Source organism: Pseudochaenichthys georgianus, unplaced genomic scaffold (genome assembly GCF_902827115.2).
Source record: "Pseudochaenichthys georgianus unplaced genomic scaffold, fPseGeo1.2 scaffold_1052_arrow_ctg1, whole genome shotgun sequence".
Classification (NCBI taxonomy): Eukaryota; Metazoa; Chordata; class Actinopteri; order Perciformes; family Channichthyidae; genus Pseudochaenichthys; species Pseudochaenichthys georgianus.
Genome location: NW_027262018.1, coordinates 1 through 27,569, shown reverse-complemented (window position 1 = coordinate 27,569; position 27,569 = coordinate 1). Strand labels below are relative to the sequence as shown.

The following is a 27,569-nucleotide window of genomic DNA, read 5'->3' as shown; positions in this document are numbered from 1 at the left end:
CGCTGTTTCACTCTTTGTAAAATACTCAATGAGAATGGGGGAGAGACGGGCAGACAGGAACACACAACAAAGAATTTCCGAAACTAAACTAAGTGTTTTTATTTATTTATTAAAATTATAACTACAAACCGAAAAAACAGGGGAAGCCTGGCTTCCCTTGGCCTCCAGGAGAAAACGCCACTGCTCCCCCTCTACCTTTGCCTCATCGGTGCTCTCAGCCCTCCCTTCCTCTGACTCGTTCCAACTCCTGCCTCCAAACTCTGCTGCAGAAACTCTCCTCTCTACTCTCTCTGTCCTCTCACATCTCGGCAGGCTCGTCAGTCCCCTCCTGCTCCCTGGCTAAATGACGCACTGCGTGCTAATAGAACCGTCCTTAGGGCAGCAGAGCGGAAACGGTGGAAATCCAAACACCGCGACGACCTCCTAACCTATCAGGCTCTCCTCTCCTCTTTCTCTGCTTCCATCTCTCAGGCATCTTTCCATCTTCTCCACCCTCTTGGACCCTCCCAAAGCCCCTCCTCCCTCTTGGACCCTCTCAAAGCCCCTCCTCCCTTCTGTCAAGCGACTTTGTTAACCACTTTGAATTTTTTTTTGATGATATTCGCTCTTCTTTTTCTGACTCACCTTTACTCACCGCTGGGTCACCAGACCCTCCTTCCACCCACACACTAACCTCCTTTTCCCCTCAAACATCCAGGGTTTGAATCTTTTGAAACGCGTTCACACACAGAAAATGTTACCAAACACTTCAATAAATGACACTCACTTGGCTGGGTTTTGGGTGGTTTGCTTGATGACCTGGCAGTAGATTTCATCTCTCAGTATCTCCTTCTCCTTCCCTAACTGAACAGAAACTCTTCTTTAAATATCATCAAGCTTATGGAACTCGAAGACACAGATTAACACGGGGGGGGGGCTCACCAGAAGGATGTGGCTCAGACAGCCTGACTGCGTGTTATCATTCTTGAACGGCATCTCTCCCATGAACTGCATCAGGTCTGGAGGACAGGGGAATGCAGATAGATGAAGAGAGTGAGAACAATGTTCTCAGTGTGTGTGAATGTTTGGATGGTACGTGTGGATGCACTCACTCATGAAGCACTGGACTGATAACTCATTGAGCTCAGGATCATTGTAGAGGATGAGGGACTCCTGGATGGGAACCTGGATGAATAAAAGCAAAGACAGTTAGTTGACTTGTTCAGGAACTCTCAGTTACATTAAAATATCAGCATTAACAGTTAGCTGAAAACAAAGGCACGTGTATATCAGTCTATGGTATATATCAGAACAATACAATTCAGAGATCCGCTCAACTCATGGTTCTAAATATCCAAGCAAGATTTCAAAGATTGGCTTGTTGGCAGGTTTGCTGATGCATAGATGTCAGTGAAAACCTTTTTATACAACTTATTTCTCATGTATTCTGATTTGAAGGTGGTATCAATATATTTTCTGGTCTAAGAATTACATTTGATTTAGTTTAGTTATGTTCAACGTGGCATTCTGCTATTGAACCAAATTCCTAATTACACATTTCCCATACCTTTATGTCAGCTTTACAATATAGTCAAAATACAAAAAGAACATTTGTGACATAACATATAAGCTCAAGGCTGTCATTTTGGAGTTAAAAGCTAAGCTAAATCAATACAGAAGGTCTGGAATTAATCAGAACCAGGATGTGTTCTGGAAAGTAAGGCTGATTGCATATTAGATGATATGGTCAAACTAAATGTATTTAAAAATAGTAATTCAATATGTGTATAAAACATAGGTAGAGGACTATACACAATTCAACAATAAGGTTCTGTACTTGGTTACAATCAATATTTTATGAAAACAATGCAGCGATAAGCCAACAGTTTTCCAGCCTAAAACGTTACTGTTCTGGCTCATTCTTAGCACTTTCTGCATCATTTTCATCCATAGCAGGGATCTATTTCAGCGTCCTGAGTGGGCGCTTCACCCGGAGGTGGATCTGTTCGCCAGCCAGCGCAACAGCCACTGTGCCCTGTGGTTCTCCATGGCTCAGGGCGACGACCCGCCCTTGGGGGTGGACGGTAAAGGAGGGTGCGGTGCAGCGGCTGCTAACCAGAAAGCCTGTCAGGGGCAGTGGGATAGAACGGTGTTGTTGGAAGACAGCGCGTGTATTAGGGTTGCACGATTTTGGGAAAAAAAATCTAATTGCGATTTTTCTGACAAATATTGCGATTTGCGATATTTATTTTTAAGCGAGCCAATGGAAGTTTATTGTAAAATGCGGCCATAACTCCGGCTAGGAAGGTCGTATCAACGTGCTCCCGTCTCTAGCACCGCCGCAGCCAGAGCTACGAGTGAAAGAACTAAACTTACATGAAACTTCCGTTGGGTTGCTTTAAAGTCGAGCTTCAGTTTGAGATTCACCGTTTTAGATGTAAAACATGTGATGGAGCATTACCAACCTGACTCAGATGGTTTGTTTCACCAAACTATCTAGGAAAGCTCCATTGGAAGCCATTTGGAAAGGGCAGGCACTTTCAAAAGCACTTGGCAGGTGATTGGATCAATCTGTCTATCACCTTCTATCATGGGCCACTTCTGATTGATTAACAATGGCTGGTACATGTGGAGCACAGCACTACTGATTGGTGTGGATGACTGACACACAAAAAAAAGAAAAAAAAATGGAAAATGGATTTTTCTTTTTTTTTTAAAGTAAAAAAAAACGCAGGCTTTGCGATTTGATAATCGCATCATCTCGAATCGCGATTTCGATTTAAAATCGATTAATCGTTCAGCCCTAGCGTGTATACATCAGGGCCTGTGAGAGATATAACAAGGGGTTACGTATGGTAACCCTTGTCATTTAAGCACAGGCGGAGCCCTCTACTCGGGCCCTGTCTGTCCTATGCTGCTTTCTGAAGAGAGGTGGAGGATGACAGTCAGGAGGCGAGGCCTCCTTTTGTACGGTGAGATGTGCGCGCATTTAGGTAGGCCCGCCCTGGGGCCGGCTACGTTTATAGAAGTCTTAGTGGATGAATGCTTGCAAGATATGATATAGGGGTAGTACCCATAGAGTCCAGTAGAGGGCTCCGCCTGTGCTTATATAACAAGGGTTACCATACGTAACCCCTCGTTACTGCACTCTGAGCAGGTTAAAGTCTGCTGTGGTTGAACACATGGATACGGATGTGTCCATGTACAATCCTGGTAGTATAAACAAGAGTAGACCAGGTCATCTGATGTCAAACGGTGCACTCTTACCTCTGTGTGTTTAACCGCCTCTGAAAAAATTATTCCAGTTGCTGGCAGACCTCTAGACCCCACTCTTTAATAAAAAGATGATGAGCACAAAATTAGCCATGATGTGATAAAAACCAAACCATCGGACTATAATCGACAATGGTTAATATTCTTCTGTCGTACCTGAAGTAGTTCATGGCAAACTCAGCCATGCCTGAGAAGATCTCCAGCTCCAGGACCGAGCCCTGCCGGGAGCTCTGGACTGACCTTCGGGCCAGAACCGAGCCCTCTCTGCTGGATGGACCTGGAGGCGGGCCGTTTGATTGACTGACAGGTGCAGCGCCCCTCGTGCTCTTCCTCTTGTCATCTTTGCGGTTGAGGGTCCGACAGTGGTAATCGGGGGCCGCAGATGGCTGGGTCAGGTCCTCAGGGAAAAGCCCAGAGCGCCCTCCCAAGGTGCCAAAACTCCATCCTGGTGGAGCAAAAACAACATTTGAGTTGATAAGGAGATTCTGAAGCCACCAACACCTCTCCTAGATAGGAGCAATACATACACACTCCATAGTGTAGCATCTTTTGTTGTATTGTGTCTGGTTGTGGCCTTGTAATGTCTCTGCTGGTTTGGCCTTTATTCATCACCACTGTAAGTCTACGTGTAGCTTTGGAGCCCTTTTGCATCTCTCTTTAGGTGTGTTTGGTCTCTTTGTAGTCTTTCTGTTATCATGTTGAGTCTATTCCTGTTTGGTATGTATCTCATTGAATAATGTTTTGCAGGTGGGCATCTAACACCATTGGCATAGTGACACATTCTGAAATCAAGCATGCAAAAAAGCTCCCACAAACTGTCTGGCACCCACATAATGACCTCACCTGTCTGGAGTCCTTCCATGGGGAGCAGTTTGATGACCTCACCCCTGCTGAAGCTAAGCAGACTCTTGTCATCGGTCACATAACTCTTCAGGGCAACCACATGGCCGGAGTCCTAGAGAGAAACAAAAACATGTCAGGGAGAAAGCTCTAGCACAGTTGGGGGGTCACATGGCCCAACGATTGTGAAAGATGATGAAAATAATGACGATGCTTTAAGAGCAAAGCAGTACCCTGCGGAGCTCCTGGAGGAAGAGCTGGATCATGGCGGTGATCTGTGGAGCTCTGGAGGACTGCAGCACCAACACCTCACTCTTCAGCTCCACCTCCACCCCGTCTGTTCCCCGGAGCTCCACTGACAGCAGCTCTGCAAAACTACAATCATGCACAGTTGACAATCTGAGGAAGCAACATGAGCTGAAAGAGACTAACAGATCTGATGGACAGTTCAAGTAGAACTTAGAGAGTGCATGCCTGTCACAGACCATGCCTGTGACAGTGTTACTACCATCATCACTACTAAGGAAGATCCTGTTGAAAGCAGGAGAACACGAAAGCTGTTCACTTTACATTTCACGGCATAACATCATTCTGATTCATTTGGGAATTGTATTCTGGCTGCAATGCATTTCCAAAAGGAGGAGAGGCTACCAGAATAGCAAAACTAAATAAGAAAATTAATGTCTTTATTTTTGCTTTAACTTCTTTATTTTACTGTGGCTTTTTACTCAATACAAATATATACAGGTGCAACTCTGCACGTCTCCCATCATGGGCTCATAGTAGGTTTCAGGTATCAAGCTGCATTTTTAAATGACAGGACAGTGACGCAGGACGGGGAAGAGATGTCGTATTGTTTAAAGGTCCCATGTCATGGCCATTTCCACTGATCATAATTCCATTGTTGAGGTCTACTAGAATAGATTTATACTGTGCAATTTTCCAAACTCACATTGGTTTCTCATCCAGCATCTCTGTAAAGTATGTGTATTCACTCTCTCCACTAAACGGCTCGCTGCAGCTCTTGCCCCCCCCCTCTCTGTGAGCCCAGTGTGCTCCGATTGGTCGGGACCAGTCGGGACGTTGTGAATCGCGCTAAGCTCCGTGGAGGTGTGATTTCCTTGTTTAGTGAAACACAGCCAAACTCACCCTGAGCACACACAAAGTCACAGCCGAAGTAGAAACAATAAGTGTGGCTTGATATTGAGTAAGGAAAAGGTTGATAAACGCTGTGAGGGTCTGCAGAGAGAATGTCACCGCAATCCCAACTGTCTGTTATCAGCCTGCAGCCAGGGAGGAGAGATCAGCAGAGCTGCTGCACCGAGTGTGTGAGGAAGTCCGTGGATTGGTCAATTTGGACCAATCAGCGGGGGCTTAACGTAACGGCTCCGCGGACGTAACATAACGGCTCCACAGATTGGTCCATTTGGTTCCGGGGACGACATGACATCATGATGTACCCGGAAGAATCAAATGGACAGTGAGTATCTCCAACGAGGCGTTTTGGGGAGGTATTTTCTGTTTTACTCGCTACAGGGTGCACTTTGAGGGTTTTGACTCTGCAGACCGTTTACATGCATAAAAACCTTCATAACAACAAGGGGACGGGCAATAACCGGAAAAGCATGACATGTGATCTTTAAATACGGGGCTAATGGTACATTTAGTCAGACATGTATAGTGTTAATGAAATGCTTCTAGGGTGGGAAACATATTTAGCATCACACAGAAATAAAAAACATCCTGTTTTAGACCTAAGACTTAAACCACCTTATGTAGAAACATTGGAAGAAACCAAGAAGAATATGAAGTGATTTTGTGCTGCGTGTGCACCTGTAGCTCCGGAGCAGGCGGAGGTGTTTGGGGTTGATGCCTGACGCTCTGACCACCTTCAGCAGGCGGATGCCTCGATGAGACACAGCCAACACCTGAGCATCCCCACTCTCCGGCTGCAACGCACACACAGACACAGAAGATGCATGTTGATAGCAGTCAGAGATTAGTGATCCAGCATGAGCTTGTAGAATCTGTTTTATATAATCAAGTCATACTAGTGGGTTACTCATTTAGTTTGGAGGAAAGAGGCCGCTCTATTTCTATGACCAATAGTTGTCTTCATTGGCATGTGAGGTATCAGCAGAAACAGTTCATGGAACCTGGGATTATTTAAAGACTGAGGGGACAGGTCAGTAAGAGTTCAACTACGCATGCAGTTTTGAGGAGCATATCAACTCTGAGCTTCACTTCGACTGTAGGGACATTACGCTATTGACTGCTTTGTTGCAAGGTAATGCGTCTCTTATAGTGCTATATAATATCCAACTTCAACCATCTCTGTGTCTTATGGATTCCTCTTTGTCTTGTTATGTCATGTTGTGAGTGTTACATCGGATCCACGACAAGCTCCTGGCCTTAAAACCATGTTGCCCTTGAATCATTCTGTAGCACAGACGGATCTCCTTATTATATAAGGTTTTGAAAAGTCCATAGCCAAATAAGTTACATCTAAGTTATTCTCACAACATCTATTGGAACCTGTTCAAATAAAAGTATGTTAATCAGTTACATTAAGATTGACTTGTAACCTCACTGTCGATGGCCACAAGTATTCTATTATTAGAACCTGTTCATTGATTGATTGATTGATTGATTGATTGATTGATTGATTGATTGATATACTTTATGTTCATGCTCCCTCTAAAGCAAATCATAAATGACAACAAGGTTTATTATCCAAGCTTCACAGACAGCTATTGTGACTTCCTGTAGCTACGGTGCAATGCCAATACCGTTTAATCTAATCTAAAGCACATACATGCCCATTACATAAATAAATAGATCATGGAAATCATTGTATTTTGCAGCAATGATAGATTGAAAGGTATTACTCTGCTGGTAACCAGAGCTTTAGAGATTCAAGTAGACATTTTGAAATGGGTTCAGTCCATATTTGAAAAACATAGTTGCTGCCTTAACCCAACAGGATGGACATATTCAGAACACTGCTGCCTATCAGAGCTTCTTTTAACATTTGGCCTCCAATAGAACTCTAAAAATCACTGCTGTTCTAAAATGTTTTCCAGTCTCTTGTTGAACTTATTTGAAAATAAATCAAATGTATGCTGTTTTCAGCTGAACCAACTGATGATCTGAAATGCTCCCCAACACTAGCCACTTTCAGATCTCAATAAAGACAGAAGCTGTTCTGGGCCAGTGATTGGTTGGATTCCTCTACTGCAATTATTTAACTGTTTTGATCACAATGTATTCTTTATTCTATAGGACAGTGAGATGCTTTACATTCCGGTCTCACCTTCACAGGGAACAGGCGCGTGAAGTAGTTCTCCCAGTTGTCCCGAGCAGCCATCACAATCCTCTTCTTCATGTTGTCGTTCTGGATGGTGCTTATAGTCATTCCTACGTTGAAATTTGCTGGAAGAAATGTGAAAAATTGGATGATGATGAGCAAACTAATGTATATTCAGTGATCATTTATAATAACAGCCCCTTGTGGAGGCATTTACAAAGCAGTGATCAGTTATAAGACGATGTGTCCCTCTCACCCAGCAGGTCCTTCATCTTCCTCCTCTCTTCTCTGCTGATCCTCACACAGCTGTCCGAGTATGTGTCCTTCATGATCTGAACAAATGTAACAATAATTGCACATTATCAAACAATCCGAGGCTACTGTAGAGAAATCTAATAGGATGGCTTCTATCAGGTTAAACATGATGGGACACTGACCTGTTCACACAACAGATTGAGGATGTAGGGCCGGTTGAACATCTCTCTGGGGTAAAACACCTGCACACAAACACATGATACATTTTACTCACAAGATTTCCAGTCCTAGTAGGGCATACAGTATTTGCTGCATTCATGTTGTGTCGAAATAATTGGAAAAAGGACATTTGCGCTTTAACAGTTCTTGTCATCATCCCCTCAAGATGGTATATTAACTCAAAACATAATAAGTCTTTGTGTAGTGCCCATGTTGTTTCCACAAAACATAAAGCTCATGAACACACGGAATCTGGAATAACCGTTTTCAAACTTTGGAATATGAACCTTTTGACGAGTACGCATAATTGGCCTCGGCTGAGGTCTTTGCTCTCCGACTTGGTGTTATGTAAGTAGCCCATAGCTGCTGTTAACAGCTGCCTGCTGCTGGACATGACTTTAATGAGAGCTGTGATACTGATCCAAAACACCAAAGTTCTGGCCAACAAACACCAACTAAAGTTGCCAGTTATGCTAAGGTCAATTTATGGGATGTGTTGACAATAAGAACACATTTTCGAGGACTGCAGATATATGGAAACGGCTCTGGTAAATAAACCTGGAAGTAAGCTTTAAAGGTCCCGTATTATACTAATTTTCATCAATATATTATAGGTCCTAAAGATATACAGAACATGTCTTTAAAGTGTTTGGCTGAAACACCACAGATCATTGGAGCATCCCATAGTGCTGATTCTGTGCCTGTAGCTTTAAATGCTAATGAGCTGCTGCTGGCCACGCCCCTCTGAGAAGTGATTGGTTTTAAAAAAACAAAAAAAAACACAACGGTGCTCTAGGAGGAGATTCAGGTGATAAGGTGGGCGGGGCAGTGGCGGTTCTAGCTGATATGGTGCCCTGGGCGGTGCACCTCCCATCGCATTATTGCTTCATACAACCCAGGCCAGGATAAAAAAAAATCTGCACAACTATTTATATTGTATGAATGACTTTGGTGGCATTTCGAGGCGTGAGATACATTTTGCTAACTTTATAAACATCGAAAGTGTTTATTTGATAGAGATTGTGTACCCGCCGCCCCCCTCTCTCTACCCTATATGAGGTGACCTGAGATCACCCCCGCCCTTCTTTGAGTGTGAGACCTTCCCTCCCAGCTGCCTGCTGTCATAAGGGCGTCCGCGCCCCCTTCTACCAACACCAGCAACAATACACTATATGAAATTACGTGCATATTGCGATTAACTTTTTTTTTTGACAACCCAATTTGGCAACCGGCCATGTCGCCCATATCAATATCCGCCACTGGGCGGGGGTTACCTTGGTTGGTGATTGGCTAATGGTTGCACAACCCAAAAAAACTTTGTGACATCACAAAGTGGCCAAAATCGGATCAGCTGATTTTCAGGCAGGTTTTTATCAGAATCAGAATCAGAACACCTTTACCTTTTTATATATATGGATCAGGACAACAAGAGAGGGAATATGAAACGTCATCAGCATACAACTTGAGCACACATCCCAATGGGGAAGATGGATCAATGATGCAAAGAAATGAGAGGAACTGCGGAGTTGGTGACAGTTTTCCTCAACAAATACACCTTTCACAACACAGTGTCATTTTTGTGTGTGTGTGTGTGTGTGTGTCTTACTTCTTTGCGCAGGAACAGTTTTCCCGGCACATAGGAGTAGGAGAAGTAAACCCCAGCAGAGAAGCGGTGCAGCTGTGAGCGGATGCCGTCCCCATCTGGCATCACATCTGCAGGATATTCACAGGGGGGGGGGGGGGGAGGTCACTGACTGATGTTAACCTTACATTCTATCACACAGTTTAATGCTAGTTAGCAGCTCGTCAGCTAAAATGCATCATATAAGAGGCCTTTAATATCTGGAGAACAGGTAGAGAGCAGCACCCACCGAGAGACGTGGCCGCCATGGGGGGCGGGTCGGGGATGTGCTGAATGTCGAGTGCAGGGCGTGGGGGAGGTGGGGGGTACTCGGGGGGAGCAGGCGGGGGGTTATTGGAGCGCTGAGAGCCAAACAGGTCCCCCAGGGAGCGCTGCTTCTGCTTCATGCTGCTAGAGATGACACGGGCCTCCCTGATGGAGGGCGGGGGGGACGGGCTCTCCCTTTTAGGTTTGACTGGTGGAGGCACCCACTGTCTCTGATAGCAGAACATGTGAGGATAGAGCAAACATATATTAAAGATGAAGATACTTGTTACGAGACAACATCATAGATAAAATACCCCCCCCACTGACCTGCTGCTGTGGCACTGGAGTTTTACTTCTGAGTATGGCCAGAGCTTCCTCTTTGGGGTCATTCTGCTTCTTAAAATTCCGTGCCGGATGTCTGTGAAGAGAATACAAACTGTGAATCACCAACATTACACACGTTCTTATTTGTAGTGCATTGTGGTGACTGTGGAACTTCAAGGAGTCCTGGTAATGTCAGGGGCTGAAAGTTGTAAGAAAATGTCATTCAACGTATTACAAGAGATTTAACATTAATAAATCTGCCGATGAGGAACTAAGCTGTATCTAAGAATTATTTATTGAATTATTGATTATTCTGACGATTGTTCTTTCAATAAATGGATAAACAGATGTGTCAAAAATAAGTGATTTACTTAATACTGTTGGACACAAAAGAGAGAGAAGCAGCCAATCTCAATATTTCAGAGGCTGAAAACGACAGCTACGAATCCATTATCAACATTTGTGTCCATTGACTTATTGTTGCAGCCCTTTCATGAACTGTCAGGAAATCTGTAAAAGTTATTTATACATGTCATACATAATAATCCTACATCATTTGGTAACCACCATAAACAGAGGTTTGTTGAGCTTGTTCCTTCTCTGTGTAAATATTTTACAATATGGGCCCAGCTGCAGTCTCCTGATAACCATAATGTTATCTCCTAACAAGCTCTTTGTGACACCATAGAACAGTGCTTCTCAAACTGTGTTCAGTAATGTTCCCCCTTTGAAACATTTTCTCAGCCAAGTACCCCCTGACCGACCCCGAACATCTTTGATAGAAAAAGCCTATATACATAATTACAATATAGTGATGTTCCATCAGTGTGTGATTTATTAACTCCTTCATGCATGAATTATAACAAACTAAGGATTTTTTCATCTTTGTGCATGAAAAAAAAGAACATTTTTCCAAGGAGTTTTTCAATTGAAGTAATATATATGTTTAACAAACCAATGAACAAAATGATATATTATGAAAAACTATCAAATACGATACACACATTTGACATGTTTATATGAGGACCCCCTTGGTGGTTCTAGAAATATTTTATATAAAATTGTGTTTTCTATTTCACTTATTGTACTAAGATTATTTTTTTAATCATGCATGGTATTTTTTTTAATTAAACTTTTTTTCCTTTTTAAAAAAAAAAATCTCACATACCCCTTGCAGTACCCCTAGGGGTACTGCAATTACCCCCATTTGAGAATCACTGCCATAGAAGATAAAGAAATACAGAAAGATACAAGGTTCATGTAGCACTGATGATGCAGGATGACATCACCAAAACGCTTCATATATATTTACACTAAACCAGTATGACGTGAAATCCATCCATCCATCCATCTTCTCCCGCTTATCCGTGGTCGGGTCGCGGGGATAGCAGTTCCAGCAGAGAGCCCCAAACTTTCTTTTCCCTGGCGACATCAACCAGCTCTGACTGGGGGATCCCAAGGCGCTCCCAGGCCAGCGAAGAGATATAATCCCTCCACCTGGTCCTAGGTCTACCCCTTGGTCTCTTCCCAGCTGGACGTGCCTGGAACACCTCCCTAGGGAGGCGCCCAGGTGGCATCCTAACTAGGTGCCCGAACCACCTCAACTGGCTCCTTTCGACGCGAAGGAGGAGCGGCTCAACTCCGAGTCCCTCCCTGATGACCGAACTTCTCACCTTATCCCTAAGGGAGACACCAGCCACCCTGCGGAGGAAAACCCATCTCGGCCGATTGTATCCGCGATGTCGTTCTTTCGGTCATGACCCATCCTTCATGACCACAGGTGAGGGTAGGAACGAAAATGGCCCGGTAGACAGAGAGCTCTGCCTTCTGGCTCAGCTCCCTTTTCGTCACAACGGTGCGGTAAAGCGACTGCAGTACCGCTCCCGCTGCTCCGATTCTCCGGCCCATCTCACGCTCCATTGTTCCCTCACTCGAGAACAAGACCCCGAGATACTTGAACTCCTTCACTTGGGGTAAGGACTCATTCCCTACTTGGAGTGGACAGTCCATCGGTTTCCTGCTGAGAACCATGGCCTCAGATTTGGAGGTGCTGATCCTCATCCCAGCCGCTTCACACTCGGTTGCGAACCGATCCAGTGAGTGCTGAAGGTCGCAGACCGATGAAGCCATTAGAACCACATCATCTGCAATAAGCAGTGGTGCAATCCTTAGTCCACCGAACTGCAGACCTCCTCCCCCACGACTACGCCTCGAAATCCGATCCATGTATATTACAAACAGGATTGGTGACAAAGCGCAACCCTGGCGGAGGCCAACCCTCACCGGAAATGGGTCCGACTTACTGCCGAGGACCCGGACACAGCTCTCGCTTTGGGAGTACAGAGATTGGATGGCCCTGAGTAGAGACCCCTCACCCCATACTCCCGCAGCACCTCCCACAGTAACTCCCTGGGAACTCGGTCATACGCCTTCTCCAAGTCTACAAAACACATGTAGATATGTAGATAAGCGTACTCCCAGGCCCCCTCCAGGATCCTTGCGAGAGTAAAAAGCTGATCCGTCGTTCCACGACCAGGACGGAATCCGCATTGTTCCTCCTCAATCTGAGGTTCGACAATCGGCCTGACCCTCCTTTCGAGTACCTTGGAGTAAACTTTCCCGGGGAGGCTGAGTAGTGTGATGCCTCTGTAATTAGCACACACCCTCTGATCCCCCTTTTTAAAAAGGGGGACCACCACCCCGGTCTGCCACTCCTTCGGCACTGTTTCCGACTTCCACGCAACGTTGATGAGACGTGTCAACCATGACAGTCCCTCAACACCCAGAGCCTTTAGCATTTCCGGGCGGATCTCATCCACCCCCGGGGCTTTGCCACTGTGGAGTTGTTTGACGACCTCAGTGACCTCCCCCCGGGAGATTGGTGTTGATCCCCCGTCATACTCCAGCTCTGCCTCTAACATAGAGGGCGGAGTTGTCGGGTTCAGGAGTTCCTCAAAGTGTTCCTTCCAACGTCCCAACACTCCATCAGTTGAGGTCAACAGCGTCCCATCCTTACTGTACACAGCTTGGATGGTTCCCTGCTTCCCCCTCCTGAGGTGTCGGACAGTTTTCCAGAACAACTTTGGTGCCGCCCGAAAGTCCTTCTCCATGTCTTCTCCGAACTTCTCCCACACCCGCTGCTTTGCCTCGGCCACGGCTGAGGCTGCTGCCCTTCGGGCCTGTCGGTACCTTGCAACTGCCTCGGGAGTCCCCCGGGATAACAAATCCCTGAAGGCCTCCTTCTTCAGTCGGAGGGCTTCCCTGACCACCGGTGTCCACCAGGAGGTTCGAGGGTTACCGCCCCTTGAGGCACCTAGGACCTTGAGACCACAGCTCCCCGCTTCGGCAATAGAGGCTTTGAACACCGACCACTCTGGTTCAATGTCCCCAACCTCCACAGGAATGCCCGAAAAGCTCCGCCGGAGGTGTGAGTTGAAGGCCTCCTGAACTTGGCCCTCCTCCAGGCGTTCCCAGTTCACCCGAACTACATGTTTGGGCTTACCGGGTCTATCCAGAGGCTTCCCCCGCCACTCGACCCAACTCACCACCAGATGGTGATCAGTTGACAACTCCGCCCCTCTCTTTACCCGAGTGTCCAAAACATACGGCCTCAGGTCCGATGATACGATAACGATAATCGATCATGGACCTTCTGCCTAGGGTGCTCTGGTACCACGTACACTTATGAGCATCCTTATGTTTGAACATGGTGTTTGTTACGGCCAATCCATGACTAGCACAGAAGTCCAGTAACAAACCACCACTCCGGTTCAGATCAGGGGGGCCGTTCCTCCCAATCACGCCCCTCCAAGTGTCTCCATCATTGCCCACATGTGCGTTGAAGTCTCCCAGCAAGATTAAAGAGTCCCCTTCAGGAGCCCCATACAGGACTCTTTCCAGGGTCTCCAAGAAGGCCGTATACTCTGAACTGCTGTTGGGTGCATAAGCGCACACACAACAGTCAGAGTTTCCCCCCCATAACCCGCAGGCGTAGGGAGGCGACCCTCTCGTCCACTGGGGTAAACTCCAACAACGAAGCACCTAACCGGGGACTTGTGAGTATCCCCACACCCGCCCGGCGCCTCACACCTTGACGTGAAATCACATTCTCAAATCATGAATCTCCTCTTGGATTGTTAGTGTCTATTACTACATTTTTGCACTCAGAGTTTGCAGTGTCATGTTTGCAGAGCTGCTCAAATGTTGCTAAACACACAAAGGTTCAAAAGGTATGCCTTCTGATGTTTCTTGAGCAAAGCCTGATGTGACGTCCATTCAACATGTGGGACAAAAGGGATCAATCAGCAGCATCCAGCAGGACATTAGATCAGATCAAACTTTGTAAGAGAGAGACTGACCTGACGGGCTCGAAGGGTTTGGCCTCTGGTTCGGGTCGGCTGTTGTACATTTTGATGATTTCCCGGATGTTGGAGGTGGGTTCAGGCTTAGGCCTAGCTAGAGGAGCTGGGGTGGGTGTTTCTTTTGGGGGGTCCGCTTTTGCGACAGGAGGGGTGTAGAGACGCTTCACTGTGGGAGATATGATATATAGGATTCAGATGACAACAGAAAGCAGAAATCTACATTCTACTAAATGTTATCGTGTCCATTGAACTTGTTTCATCTTATTACCCGCAGGCTTTGGTGCTGAAGGGGGGGGTGATGGTTGTGGCGGTGATGGGGAACGCTGCTGCCGCCTGGATGTGCTGGGGGGGGGTGAACGAGGCTTTGGGATTTCTTCATAGGGCTGATCACCTGGAGGACAGCAGAGAATGGAGGATATACACACAATAATTGCATTTATATTCTATCAGATATCGTAGAAAGTCTCCTTATAGGACACTTAATAAGTATGTCCTTGTTTTAATTGATTTACTTTTATTAACATTTTTTGAATAAGGGGCAGATCAAATACAATTGTATTCTCCCTGCTCCTGTCCATTGTGGGCTACAAAAACTGCATAAAGTGTACATCTTTTGTTTTTTAATAATTGCCATTAGTGGAATAAACTAATAAATAAATAAAGAAGTGTTTGTGTTTTATGACAGGATGAACACAAATCTCTTCCACTATGATGTTCGAATCTTCTCAAAGTCAGATCCACAAGAAGAGATGAATCAGAGTTTGTGTGGAAGTGACAGAAAATGTGCCAGTTTGAAAGATAGTTAAGTAAAAAGCAGAAAAAGAAGCTCCAGGTGGTTGTACAGGTCGCTCAGCTCCAGGTGTTTGTACAGGTCGCTCAGCTCCACTCACCGATCTTCTGGAAGTACCTCTTCTTGTCTCTGAAGGACTGCAGGTCCTCTGGCTCTGGGGGGTCCACCACTCGCTCTGGCTGGAGAACACATGGCACATAACGTGTTAAAACATGGGGGTGAGACAGTGTTGGAAGAAGTTCTCAGATCCTTTACTTAAGTTAAAGTACAAATACTATGGTCTTAAAATCATCCACTACAAGTTATGTCCTGAATTCTAAATGTTACTTAAGTAAAGTACAAAAGTATCAGCATCAAAATATAGTACAAAAAGTTAGTACTCACTCTGCATAATGGTTCATTTCAGAATAATATCAAGTACAGTCATATTATCAGCTAAATGTACTTAAGTATCAAAAGAAAAAGTAGATAGAATACAGATTATAATACATCACTGCATTATAGAATTAGAATAATATCAGTATATCATGTGTATTAATATGTAAGTGTGCATCTTGACCGGGTGGCGACAATACCTATTGACGCAGCAACCACTATAAGTAATATTCTTATTTAATTAGACTTCTCTATTTCATTTATTCTACTCTGTATAATTGTTCTGTAGTTATTGTAGCTAAATCGGCGCTTTTGAGAGATTTTAAATCTCAGATCTGCTCACGTGAACCTGTTACACAGGGCTCAGTAGGCACTCAAGCGTGCATTACAATAGGCAGGGCCTCTCAGCTGTCGCCCATCAGCTGTAGAGAGGTAACTAATTAGAGGGGCGTGGCACCACAGCTGTGTGAACTCAGCAATCAGGCGTCCATTTAGGTAGCTCTTTCCTGGAGCGTCAGCTTCAGCGTCAGTCATTGGAGTCACGAGGGTGGCAAAGAGGAGGCAAATCCTACTCTGATTGAGCTAAGTATTGCTGGTGTCTTATTTTATTTTCTTTAGCTTTCTAGCCCCTCATGCTATAATCATGTGTATTTTCTCCATTCCTGTTCATGTGTCTTCTCGCAATTATCACTGGCCTCGTGTATCTCCTAATCGCTATAACCGGCCTGCTCTCGTCTATCCCACGTGCTCCACTGACATCCAACATCTAGTTTCAGGCGGCCTGTGGAACTGCCAGTCAGCTGTTCCTAAGGCTGACTTCATCTCTGGCTCCGCCTCCCTGCAGTCCCTGGATTTCCTTGCTCTCACTGAGACCTGGATTACTCCATTCAACACATCCACCCCAGCAGCTCTCTCCACAGCATATTCCTTCTCCCATACACCCAGACCCACTGGCAGAGGAGGTGGCACTGGTCTCCTGCTCTCTCCCAAATGGAGCTTTTCCCTCTTCAAGCTACCTAACTTCACTCCTTCCACCTTTGAATTCCATGCCGTCACAGTAACCCATCCTATACAATGAACCATTGTTGTTCTCTACCGTCCACCAGGCGCCTTGGGGGACTTCTTGGAGGAATGAGATCATCTCCTCTCACACATCCCTGAATCTGGCCCTCCCGCTGTACTTCTCGGAGACTTCAACCTCCAGACGGGGAAGATAGACGAACTAACATCTCTGTTAACCGCCTTTGCTTTCTCACTGTCTCCGTCCCCACCGACTCATAAAACTGGCAATGTCCTGGATCTCATATTCTCAAGGAACTGCGCTACTTCTAACCTCTCTGTAAACCCGCTCCACACATCCGATCACTTCTTCATTTCATTCTCTCTACCCCTTTCCAAACATAACAAACTAATCTCTTCTTATCCTGCACCTGTCCGCCGTAACCTTCGTTCCCTCTCCCCCTCTACCTTTGCCTCCTCGGTGCTCTCAGCCCTCCCTTCCTCTGACTCGTTCCAACTCCTGCCTCCAAACTCTGCTGCAGAAACTCTCCTCTCTACTCTCTCATCCTCTCTGGACTCTCTCTGTCCTCTCACATCTCGGAAGGCTCGTCAGTCCCCTCCTGCTCCCTGGCTAAATGACGCACTGCGTGCTAATAGAACCGTCCTTAGGGCAGTAGAGCGGAAACGGTGGAAATCCAAACACCGCGACGACCTCCTAACCTATCAGGCTCTCCTCTCCTCTTTCTCTGCTTCGATCTCTCAGGCAAAAAGCACTTTCTTTCAAGACAAGATCCAATCTTCCTATTCCAATCCTAAACAACTATTTTCCATCTTCTCCACCCTCTTGGACCCCCCAAAGCCCCTCCCCCCTCCTCCCTCTTGGATCCCCCAAAGCCCCTCCCCCCTCCTCACTTCTGTCAAGCGACTTTGTTAACCACTTTGAAAAAAAGGTTGATGACATTCGCTCTTCTTTTTCTGACTCACCTCTACTCACCGCTGGGTCACCAGACCCTCCTTCCACCCGCACACTAACCTCCTTTTCCCCTCTCTCGCCAAGTGAGGTTCTTACCCTCATTACCTCTGCCCGCCCTACCACCTGTCCTCTGGACCCTATCCCTTCAAACCTCCTTCAGACTATCGCTCCTGATATTCTACCGTTTCTCACCCATTTCATCAACACTTCTCTAACTTCTGGTCACTTTCCAAACAGTCTCAAGGAGGCAAGAGTAAACCCTCTCCTGAAGAAACCCACTCTCAACCCGTCTGATGTTATAAACTACAGGCCTGTCTCTCTCCTCCCGTCTAAAACACTTGAACGCGCTGTCTTTAAACAACTCTCCTGTTATCTCCATCAGAACAACCTTCTGGATCCGCACCAGTCTGGTTTCAAGGCAGGTCACTCCACAGAAACTGCCCTCTTTGCTGTCACTGAGGAACTGCACACGGCTAAAGCAGCCTCCCTCTCCTCTGTCATCATCCTGTTGGACCTGTCTGCTGCATTCGACACGGTGAACCATCAGATCTCCTTCGCACTCTCCAAGAACTTGGAGTTTCAGGCTCTGCACTTTCCCTCCTCACCTCATACCTCAAAGACCGTACCTACAGGGTAACATGGAGAGGGTCCAAGTCCGACCCTTGTCAATTAACTACAGGGGTCCCTCAGGGCTCTGTTCTTGGTCCCCTCCTCTTCTCCCTGTACACAAACTCGCTCGGATCTGTCATTAGCCCGCATGGTTTTTCATACCACTGCTACGCTGACGACACCCAATTTAATTCTGTCGTTTCCCCGCTCAGAGACCCAGGTCGTCGCACGCATCTCTGCTTGTCTAGCTGACATCTCTCAGTGGATGTCCGTTCATCATCTCAAGCTCAACCTTGACAAAACTGAACTGCTTTTCCTTCTGGGAAAAGATTGTCCCTTTCTTGACCTGACGATCAACATCGGCCCCTCTGTTGTTTCCCCGACTCAGACTGCAAGGAATCTGGGAGTGACCCTAGATAACAACCTGTCCTTCACTGCAAACATCGCTGCTACAACCCGTTGCTGCAGATACACGCTCTACAACATCAGGAGGATACGTCCCCGGCTGACCCAGAAAGCGACGCAGCTTCTGGTCCAGGCTCTCGTCTTCTCACGCCTAGACTACTGCAACTCCCTCCTGGCTGGTCTACCTGCATGTGCCATCCGACCTCTGCAGCTCATCCAGAATGCAGCGGCTCGCCTGGTCTTCAACCTTCCTAAATTTTCCCACACCACACCGCTCCTCCGCTCCCTTCATTGGCTTCCGGTAACTGAAAGAATTCACTTCAAGACACTGGTACTTGCGTACCATGCTGTGAATGGATCTGGCCCTTCCTACATCCAGGACATGGTTAAACCGTACACCCCAGCGCGTGCTCTACGCTCTGCATCAGCCAAACGACTCGATGCACCCTCGCTGCGAGGGGGACCCAAGTTCCCATCAGCAAAAACGCGTGGGTTTGCTATCCTGGCTCCAAAATGGTGGAATGAGCTCCCCATTGACATCAGGACGGCAGAAAGCTTACACACCTTCCGGCGCAGACTGAAAACTCATCTCTTTCGACTCCACCTCGAGCGATAGAATTACTAACAAAGAACTGCTAACAGAGCACTTATATACTAATAAAGGACTGGCTTCTCTATAGCCAGTTGAGTAGCACTTGAAATACTTGGCTCTATGAAACCTGATGTACTTATATGATTCTGTTTTCTTCAAGGTTGTGTCTTCCTGGTCGAATGTACTTATTGTAAGTCGCTTTGGATAAAAGCGTCAGCTAAATGCAATGTAATAAAAAGTAATAATATAAATAGTAACTGTGAGTTCTATTTCGTCCCTACTGACCGCCAGAGGCGGTGCTTTAGCACTGGATATGTCCATCGCGCGCATGCGCAGCTCGAGTACCAATAACAACAAAGTCACCTGTGACCCACGTGACACCGGCTATATCAGCCGGTATTGTCAGAGGATCTGTTCCTTTTCATCTTCTCGCTGCGCGAGGGTACCGTGGCTACGTTTTCGTAGCCTACAGCGTTCAGATTTGAACGTTTGATCTGAGGGATTTCTCTGCAAACAGCTGGCCGCGTGAAGCTTCGCGACTGACAGTCGGGGCTACGGGTCGTTAGACGCGTCCTCCAGGAGCTGCGCCGGCTGTGCAGAGCCTCGACAGACAGGTTGGTGTCAGCTTGTTGCTGGTGATGGCTGTGTTTCCACACCCGCTCCCAGCCAAGTTGTCCTGATTACCGTCTTATTGTTGTGGCTTAGACTTTCTGGTGACGACAGTGTTCCCGCTTCCTCTCCCATAAAGCTGCCCTTATGCTCTTTTGAAAGTTCTGCTTGTGGCGTTGTGCCTGAGCTATCATTAGCATTTGAGTCCCAGCTTTGGCTGCGTCCCTCATTCAATTTAGTATGGAAGCCCAGAGGGTCATACTTTAAACCCGTTTTTTCGTTTAGATGCAGAAAGTAAGGTAAGTACTTTCTATTTCTTAGAAGCTATTATCTGGTCTTAACATTTGTGTTCTGACTTGGTCGCTTGATTGTTAGCAGCAGCTGCTTGGCTAACACCTTGCTGTTGAGCTTAACTATTAACTCAGGGCAGTGCTCCCGCTCCCTGTAGCATAGGGTTTGATTGCAGTAGCGCTAGATCGTTGTATTACTGCTCCTAGTACTAGACTCCTAGCACTAGGATGATATGCAGAGAACATCTTCACGGCGGGTGCTGTGTGCTCGGCATGTGCGGTTACTACTGTAACCAGGCACGGTTCAATGCGGGCTGTTCTCTTTCTTAGAAGCTAATTATCTGGTCTTAACATTGTGTTCTGACTTGGTTGCTTGATTGTTAGCAGCAGCCGCTTGGCTAACACCTTGCATGTACGGTTAAGCTTCATTATTTAACTCGATATGCAGAGAACAATCTTCACTGTGTGTGCCGTATGCTCTGCATGTATGGCCATTAAGGAGGATTTCATCCTCCCAATATTATATTGTCTAGTGGGCAGCCGTTACTACTGTAACTACGGTTCCAAGCCATGTAAGTACTGGCCATAGTTAATACTGTAACTACGGGGTTAAGCCGTAAGTACTGGCCATAGTTACTACTGTAACTACGGTTCCAAGCCGTGCACGTACTGGCCATAGTTAATACTGTAACTACGGGGTTAAGCCGCAAGTACTGGCCATAGTTACTACTGTAACTACGGTTCCAAGCCGTGCACGTACTGGCCATAGGCAATACCGTAACTACGGCTCTATGCTGTGTAAGTACTGGCCATAGTTACTACGGTAACTACGGTTCTAAACCATGTAAGTACTGGCCATAGTTACTACTGTAACTACGGTTCCAAACCGTGCAAGTACTGGCCAGAGTTACTACTGTGACTACGGCTCTATGCTGTGTAAGTACTGGCCAGAGTTACTACTGTAACTACGGTTCCAAACCGTGCAAGTACTGGCCAGAGTTACTACTGTAACTACGGCTCTATGCCGTGTAAGTACTGGCCATAGTTACTACTGTAACTACGGTTAGATGCCGTGTGAGCCCTGGCCATGGTTACTGCTGTAACTACGGCTCTGTGCTATTCTCTTCTTTAGAAACTAGTTATCTGGTCTTAAACATGTGTGTTATTTGACTTGATCTCGCTTGATCGTTAGCAGCAGCCGCTCGGCTAACGTCTTGCGTATACTGTTAAGCTTCTTTATTTTACCCAACTAGGTGAAGGCAGTGCTCTCGCTCCCGCTCCCTCTACCGGTAATGCGGATATAGCTACATCCCTTTTTCTGTTCGGCGAGTAGTAGCACCGCTCTACTCTTCCCGTTCAGCAGGTAGCTGGTGAAGGCTGTGTTCCCGCACCCGCTCCCGGTTACGCTGCATCTGGCATTTGTCTCTAACTCAACCAGTGAAGGCAGTTCTCGCCCCCGCTCCTGGTAGACGCCAAACTGCCTTGTTTTTTCTGTTAAGCAGGTAGCCGGTGAAGGCTGTGTTCCCGCACCCGCTCCCGTTTACGCTGCATCTGGCATTCGTCTCTAACTCAACCAGTGAAGGCAGTTCTCGCCCCCGCTCCTGGTAGACGCCAAACTGCCTTGTTTTTTCTGTTAAGCAGGTAGCTGGTGAAGGCTGTGTTCCCGCACCCGCTCCCGGTTACGCTGCATCTGGCATTCGTCTCTAACTCAACCAGTGAAGGCAGTGTTCTCGCCCCCGCTCCTGGTAGACGCTAAACTGCCTTGTTTATTCTGATTAAGCAGGTAGCTGGTGAAGGCTGTGTTCCCGCACCCGCTCCCGGTTACGCTGCATCTGGCATTCGTCTTAATTTAACCAGTGAAGGCAGTGTTCTCGCCCCCGCTCCTGGTAGACGCTAAACTGCCTGGTTCCGTTAAGCAGGTAGCTGGTGAAGGCTGTGTTCCCGCACCCGCTCCCGGTTACGCTGCATCTGGCACTCGCCTCTAGCTCAGCCAGTGAAGGCAGTGTTCTCGCCCCCGCTCTTGGTAAACTGCCTTATCTACTAATCCAGCTAGGTGAAGGCAGTGATCTCGCTCCCGCTCCCTCTGCCGGTAACGTGGGTGTAATTACATCCCTATTGCTGTTGGGCGAGTAGCGGCGCGGCTCTACTCTTTCTGTTAAGCAGGTAGCTGGTGAAGGCTGTGTTCCCGCACCCGCTCCCGGTTATGCTGCATCTGGCATTCGTCTCTAACTCAACCAGTGAAGGTAGTGTTCTCGCCCCCGCTCCTGGTAGATGCGGAACTTCCCTGTTTTTCCGTTAAGCAGGTAGCGGGTGAAGGCTGTGTTCCCGCACCCGCTCCCGGTTACGCTGCATCTGGCATTCGTCTCTAACTCAACCAGTGAAGGTAGTGTTCTCGCCCCCGCTCCTGGTAGATGCGGAACTTCCCTGTTTTTCCGTTAAGCAGGTAGCGGGTGAAGGCTGTGTTCCCGCACCCGCTCCCGGTTATGCTGCATCTGGCATTCGTCTCTAACTCAGCCGGCAGTGTTCTCGCCCCCGCTCCTGGTAGACGCTGAACTGCCGTGTTTATTAATCCAGCCAGGTGAAGGCAGTGCTCTCGCTCCCGCTCCCTCTGCCGGTAACGTGGGTGTAATTACATCCCTCTTTCTGTTCGGCGAGTAGCAGCAACGCTCTACTCTTTCCATTAAGCAGGTAGCTGGTGAAGGCTGTGTTCCCGCACCCGTGTTCCCGCTCCCGGCTACGCTGCATCTGGCTACCTACAGAATGGTTCATTCATGTAGCGCCGGTAGGCTGTAGCTGCATGCCTCGGGTGCTCAGAGTGGCTCGAATCACTGAGGTGGAACGTCTGGCAGCAGCCAACAGACACCTCTCCTTGTCACGTACTCCTCCAGATCAATTCGGCCGTTCCCGGCGACTTGAGGGAGCGATGGCTATGTGTGCTCCCCCCAATAGAAGGACTAGAAATAGGCTGTCCTCTAAAGTGGATCGGCTAGCTGCCGATAGGGGCATGATGAAGTCGCCTCTTGGCCCTTCAGCCTGGGCCCGGTGTAGGGGCTGCTAGCCCCTACACCGGGCCTCCTTCGGTCCCTCCTTCGGTTGGCGCCCCTCCTTCGGTTGGCGCCCCTCCTTCGGTTGACGGAGAAACCTCCGTAGCGTACCAGTCGAGCCAGGGGAGCTGTTTAGATCAGCTGCCCTGGAGGCACTGGAGTGTGCCGCCCAAGCTAGGCAGACCAGGCAGCAGCACTCGGGTCCTCACAGACCTGTGCCCACTCCCAGCAGGCCCAGGGGCCGCTCTAGCAGCCGCACTCAGCCGCCGGATTACAGGGGTGGTCTGCAGAGGTCTTAGCGGCCCACTCAACCGCCTCCCAACGACTTTCGTGCCCCATGTCGCCCGCCTTCCAGGCGGCCTCGTGCCCCAGAGCCTTACCGGAACCCCCCAAGAGGCTCCAGGGTCCGGGGGGCTGGGCTCTGAAATCCCGGGGGTGGTCGGCGGCTGCTTTCCCAGCAGCAGCTCAGTTTCTGGGCAGTCTGTACTTCCGTCCCTTGGGTGGTTTTCACCTTAACCCAGGGGTACGGACCGCAGCTCCGGCCCCTAGCCTTCGGCTGGGTCTAATTGACAGTCGTCAGCGATCCGGCAGGGGCCCTACCTCTGGGACAAGAGTTGTCCGTCCTTTTGTCCAAGGACGCAATCAACCCAGTAAGACCCTCTGCTTAGCCAGGGGGTTCTACTCGGCATACTTTCTCGTGAGCAAGAAAGTCGGCGGATTTCGCCCGATCTTGGACCTCAGAGGAATCAACAGATTCCTGAAGGTGCTGCCATTCTATAGGCTGACTACTGCATACGCACAGGTGGAGTGGTTCTCAACCGAGGGATGCCTACTTCCACGTGGGCCGGGCAAGAGGGTGCCTTATATTCAGTTCCTCCGGCCCTTGGGCAGACTGGCAGCTGCCTCGGCCGCTGGGCCCTTAGGCCGCTGTCGTTGCGCCCCATGCAGATGTGGCTGAACAGCCTTCACTTGGACGCCAAGTGGCACAGGCACAGTGAAGTCAGGGTGTCGCAGCATTGCTCAACTCTGCGTCACGCTGGAGGGGCAAGGCCTATCTCTGGTAGGCGTGCCCATGGGCGCCATCCCATCCCGCCAGGAGACCATCACCATAGGTGCATGTCTCTCAGGGTGGGGTGCAGTGCGGCAGGGCAGGACCGTTCAGGGTCAGCGGTCTGCCCAGCAGAGTGCGCGCCGGGTCAACGTGCTAGAGTTTCGGGCCGTGCAGCTTGCACTCATGCACTTTCTACCCCAACTGGGGGCAAGAATGTGCGTGTTCCTTGGGGACAGCATGTACATTGTTGCTTAGACAACAGTCCCTTCTAGATAGTGGACGTTCTCACTCCACTCTGAATTTATGTGGCTGCGATTCTGCCCGACATGTTCGGGTCGACGGCGCCACGGCGGGGTGCCACAGGTCGGTGTCCCTCTTTATGAGAGGGGCTTTACGGCAGCGTCCCCCTGGCACCCCGAGGGCTCCGGCTTGGGACCTGCCCTTGCTGCCGGATGCCCTATCATCTCCTCCCTTCGAGCCCCTGGCCCAGGTGGGGCTTAGGTGGCTGCCCACGAAGGCAGCATTTCTGCTTGCCATAGCCTCAGAGAAGCGAGTCGGGGAGTCGCATGTCCTCTCCATAAACAATACATGCCCGAGGTGAGACTCTCAGGCGTTGCCCTTTGGGCAAATGTGGCATTCCCGCCCGGGTCCTTCCACAAACTCACTTCAATCAGCCTGCCCAGCTGGCACGCTTTGACATTCAGGAGTACGGCACATCGAAGTTGCTGTGCCCGGGGGGTGCCCAAAGGGCGTATATCAAGGCTACTGCCTGTATGCGGCAGGAGGAGCAACTCTTGAGTTTGCCCTGGCGGCACTAAAGGAGGTTAGGCCCTCTAACCAGTGGCTGCCCCACTGGGTTGTCGATACCATCTCACAGGCTTACGGGGCCAGTGGCCGCCCCCTGCCATCAGGCTGAGATGCCACTCTACAAGGAGCATCTCAACATATTGGGCTGCCCTGAGAGGGGTGCCCCTGGAGACCATCTGCGCCGCGGCGTCGTGGGCGTCTTCTGGCACATTCTCCAGTTGTCATCAGGTCAATGTCGCCACTCCCCATTCTTTGGGCGTGGTTTTTTTTGCCGAGCTCCGCTGCTTCCAGTGGTGAGCAAGGGCTTGGGTTCTTCATGACATTGTTGGTATAAGTCATCCAGTGCTAAAGCACCGCCTCTGGCGGTCAGTAGGGACGAAATAGAACGATAGTTACGGCTGTAACTACGGTTCTATGAGTCCCGGATGACCGCCAGAGTTCCCTGTCACTCAGAATTCTTGTGTGCTCGCGAGAAGAGTCGGGGAACAATACCGGCTGATATAGCCGGTGTCACGTGGGTCACAGGTGACTTTGTTGTTATTGGTACTCGAGCTGCGCATGCGCGCGATGGACATATCCGGGACTCATAGAACCGTAGTTACAGCCGTAACTATCGTGTTAAATAAATAAGGTGGAGTAAAAAGTACAATATTTGCTTCTGAAATGAAGCGGAATAGAATTATAAAGTGGCATTAAATGGAAATACTCAAGTCAAGTACAAATATGTCAAAAAAGTCCTAAAGTGCAAAAATACTTAAGTAACGGTACTTGTTACTTTCCACCACTGCCCACTAATAGCACTGCCTCACATTAAGACAGATAAACAATAAGGTTGCCGATTTACTTTCTTTCTGTACTGTCAAAAAATATAATGTGCAGAGCCAACAGAACAACACATGTTTCTAAAAAATATATACTGTAGCGACAATACATACATACACTGAAGTATATTTTTACTCAATCTCACATCTTGAGTAGGTGTACTAGAGCAGTAGCAAACCGAATTTGACATCTCCCAGCTCAGATACCAACAATGTAAGAGTTAAGGAGACTCCTCACCTCATAGAGCGTCTACGCTGCTCATCTGACTTAGTGATGGTTCTTCACAGATTGATGTAGCTGCCTTTAATTGTATTTTTAGAAGGGGCAAATTGTGTGTAGACATACTTACTTTTACTTGACCTGGCCAAAGCATTTGACACTGTAGATCACCACATTATGTCTAATGTTATGTTGATGTCTCGTTTCGGTCATAAGGCCATTTGCTGGTTTCAGAGTTATCTAACCGACCGTACTCAATGCGTCAGGTTGGGTAGTACTGTCTCTGACCCTGTCACCTTGAAGAAGAGAGTTCCACAGGGCTCTATTTTGGGGCCTTTGCTCTTTTTATTATATGTAAACAATATTTGTAATCAGATGCAATTTTCTACCTATCATATGTATGCTGATGACACTATTGTATATTCATGTACTCCTTCTCTGGATATGGCCGTTTCCAATCTAAAATCTGACTTTATCACGCTGCAGCATGCGCTTCTTGATTCCAAACTGCTTTTGAACAGTAAGAAAACCAAAGCAATGCTTTTTGCTCCCAAGTCATCGTCCTCTTGCCTCTCCATTGACACCCTTGATGGCGTCTCTGTTGAGTTTGTCGATACCTACAAATATCTGGGCTTTTGGTTGGACAGTAATCTCAACTTCAAACACCATATTGAAGTTCTAACTAAGAAATTGAAATTCACTCTTGGCTTCCTTTACAGACTTAAATGTTGTTTTTCAACTTCATCCCGTAAAAGGTTGGTCTCTGGCTTATTCCTGTCCCAGCTGGACTATGGTGATACCATTTATAGGTTTGCCTGTCCCACTGTTTTGGCCAAACTTGTCCCACTCTACCATGCTGCGCTGCGTTATATATATCAAATGCACCCTATAGGACTCATCATTGCAAACTGTATAGCCTAACTGGATGGTCCTCACTTACTATGCGTAGGATGCAGCATTGGTTTTTATTAATGTATAAAGCCATTTTAGGAAAGCTTCCACTGCACATATGTGCCAGATTTGCTCCAGTTTGTGACTCTTACAACCTCAGATCCAGTGCCCGGATACGGTTCCAGGTTCCTGCTGTGCGGACTGAGGCTGGGAAAAGGAGTCTTTTTTATTATGGTCCTTGGTCTTGGAATGACCTTCAATCACGCCTCAAACTGAGGGCACTTGTCTCAATAGCATGTTTTAGATTGAAGTTGTCTGAAGTCCTTACCACCAGCTGCTCTTGCAGTAATAAGTAGCACTTCTCCCACTCTGTCTTTCAGTAAGGTGAGGCTCGTGGTAGAGGTGTTCAGAGGACCAAACTGTTTTTCCCAAATTGAAATCCCCGGCATCTTTTATTTGAAAGCTGAGACCCAGACCCACACAGACCCCAGGAGTGTGGGACCCCCACCAGGCTGGACTGGAAGGCATTCCCAGCTGATGCTATTAACCCACCTCTGGTACAGGCTGCCTGCGCCTGGGGGGGGCTTTGAAGGCTTTGGGCCGTGCAGGTGGGGGCGAGGGAGATCGAGGGGGAGGAGAGGAGGAGC

The 27,569-nt window shown here is 47.9% G+C and overlaps 1 protein-coding gene across 1 annotated transcript; it reads right to left on the bottom strand.

Moving 5' to 3' along the window:
- Positions 1-766: 766 nt before the first annotated feature.
- LOC117440581 (unconventional myosin-XVB-like) lies at positions 767-27,562 on the bottom strand (the record flags this gene model as incomplete). The annotated part of the gene is made up of 18 exons (XM_034076817.1): positions 27,475-27,562; positions 15,337-15,415; positions 14,715-14,837; positions 14,444-14,612; positions 10,089-10,179; positions 9,745-9,991; positions 9,480-9,586; positions 7,837-7,896; positions 7,656-7,731; positions 7,406-7,524; positions 5,926-6,041; positions 4,326-4,467; positions 4,096-4,207; positions 3,409-3,697; positions 3,247-3,310; positions 1,092-1,164; positions 922-998; positions 767-843 (listed from the first exon to the last, which is right to left on the bottom strand). Coding segments are annotated over exons 4-18 (1,700 nt in total), but the record flags the coding sequence as incomplete, so codon positions are not given.
- Positions 27,563-27,569: the final 7 nt, after the last annotated feature.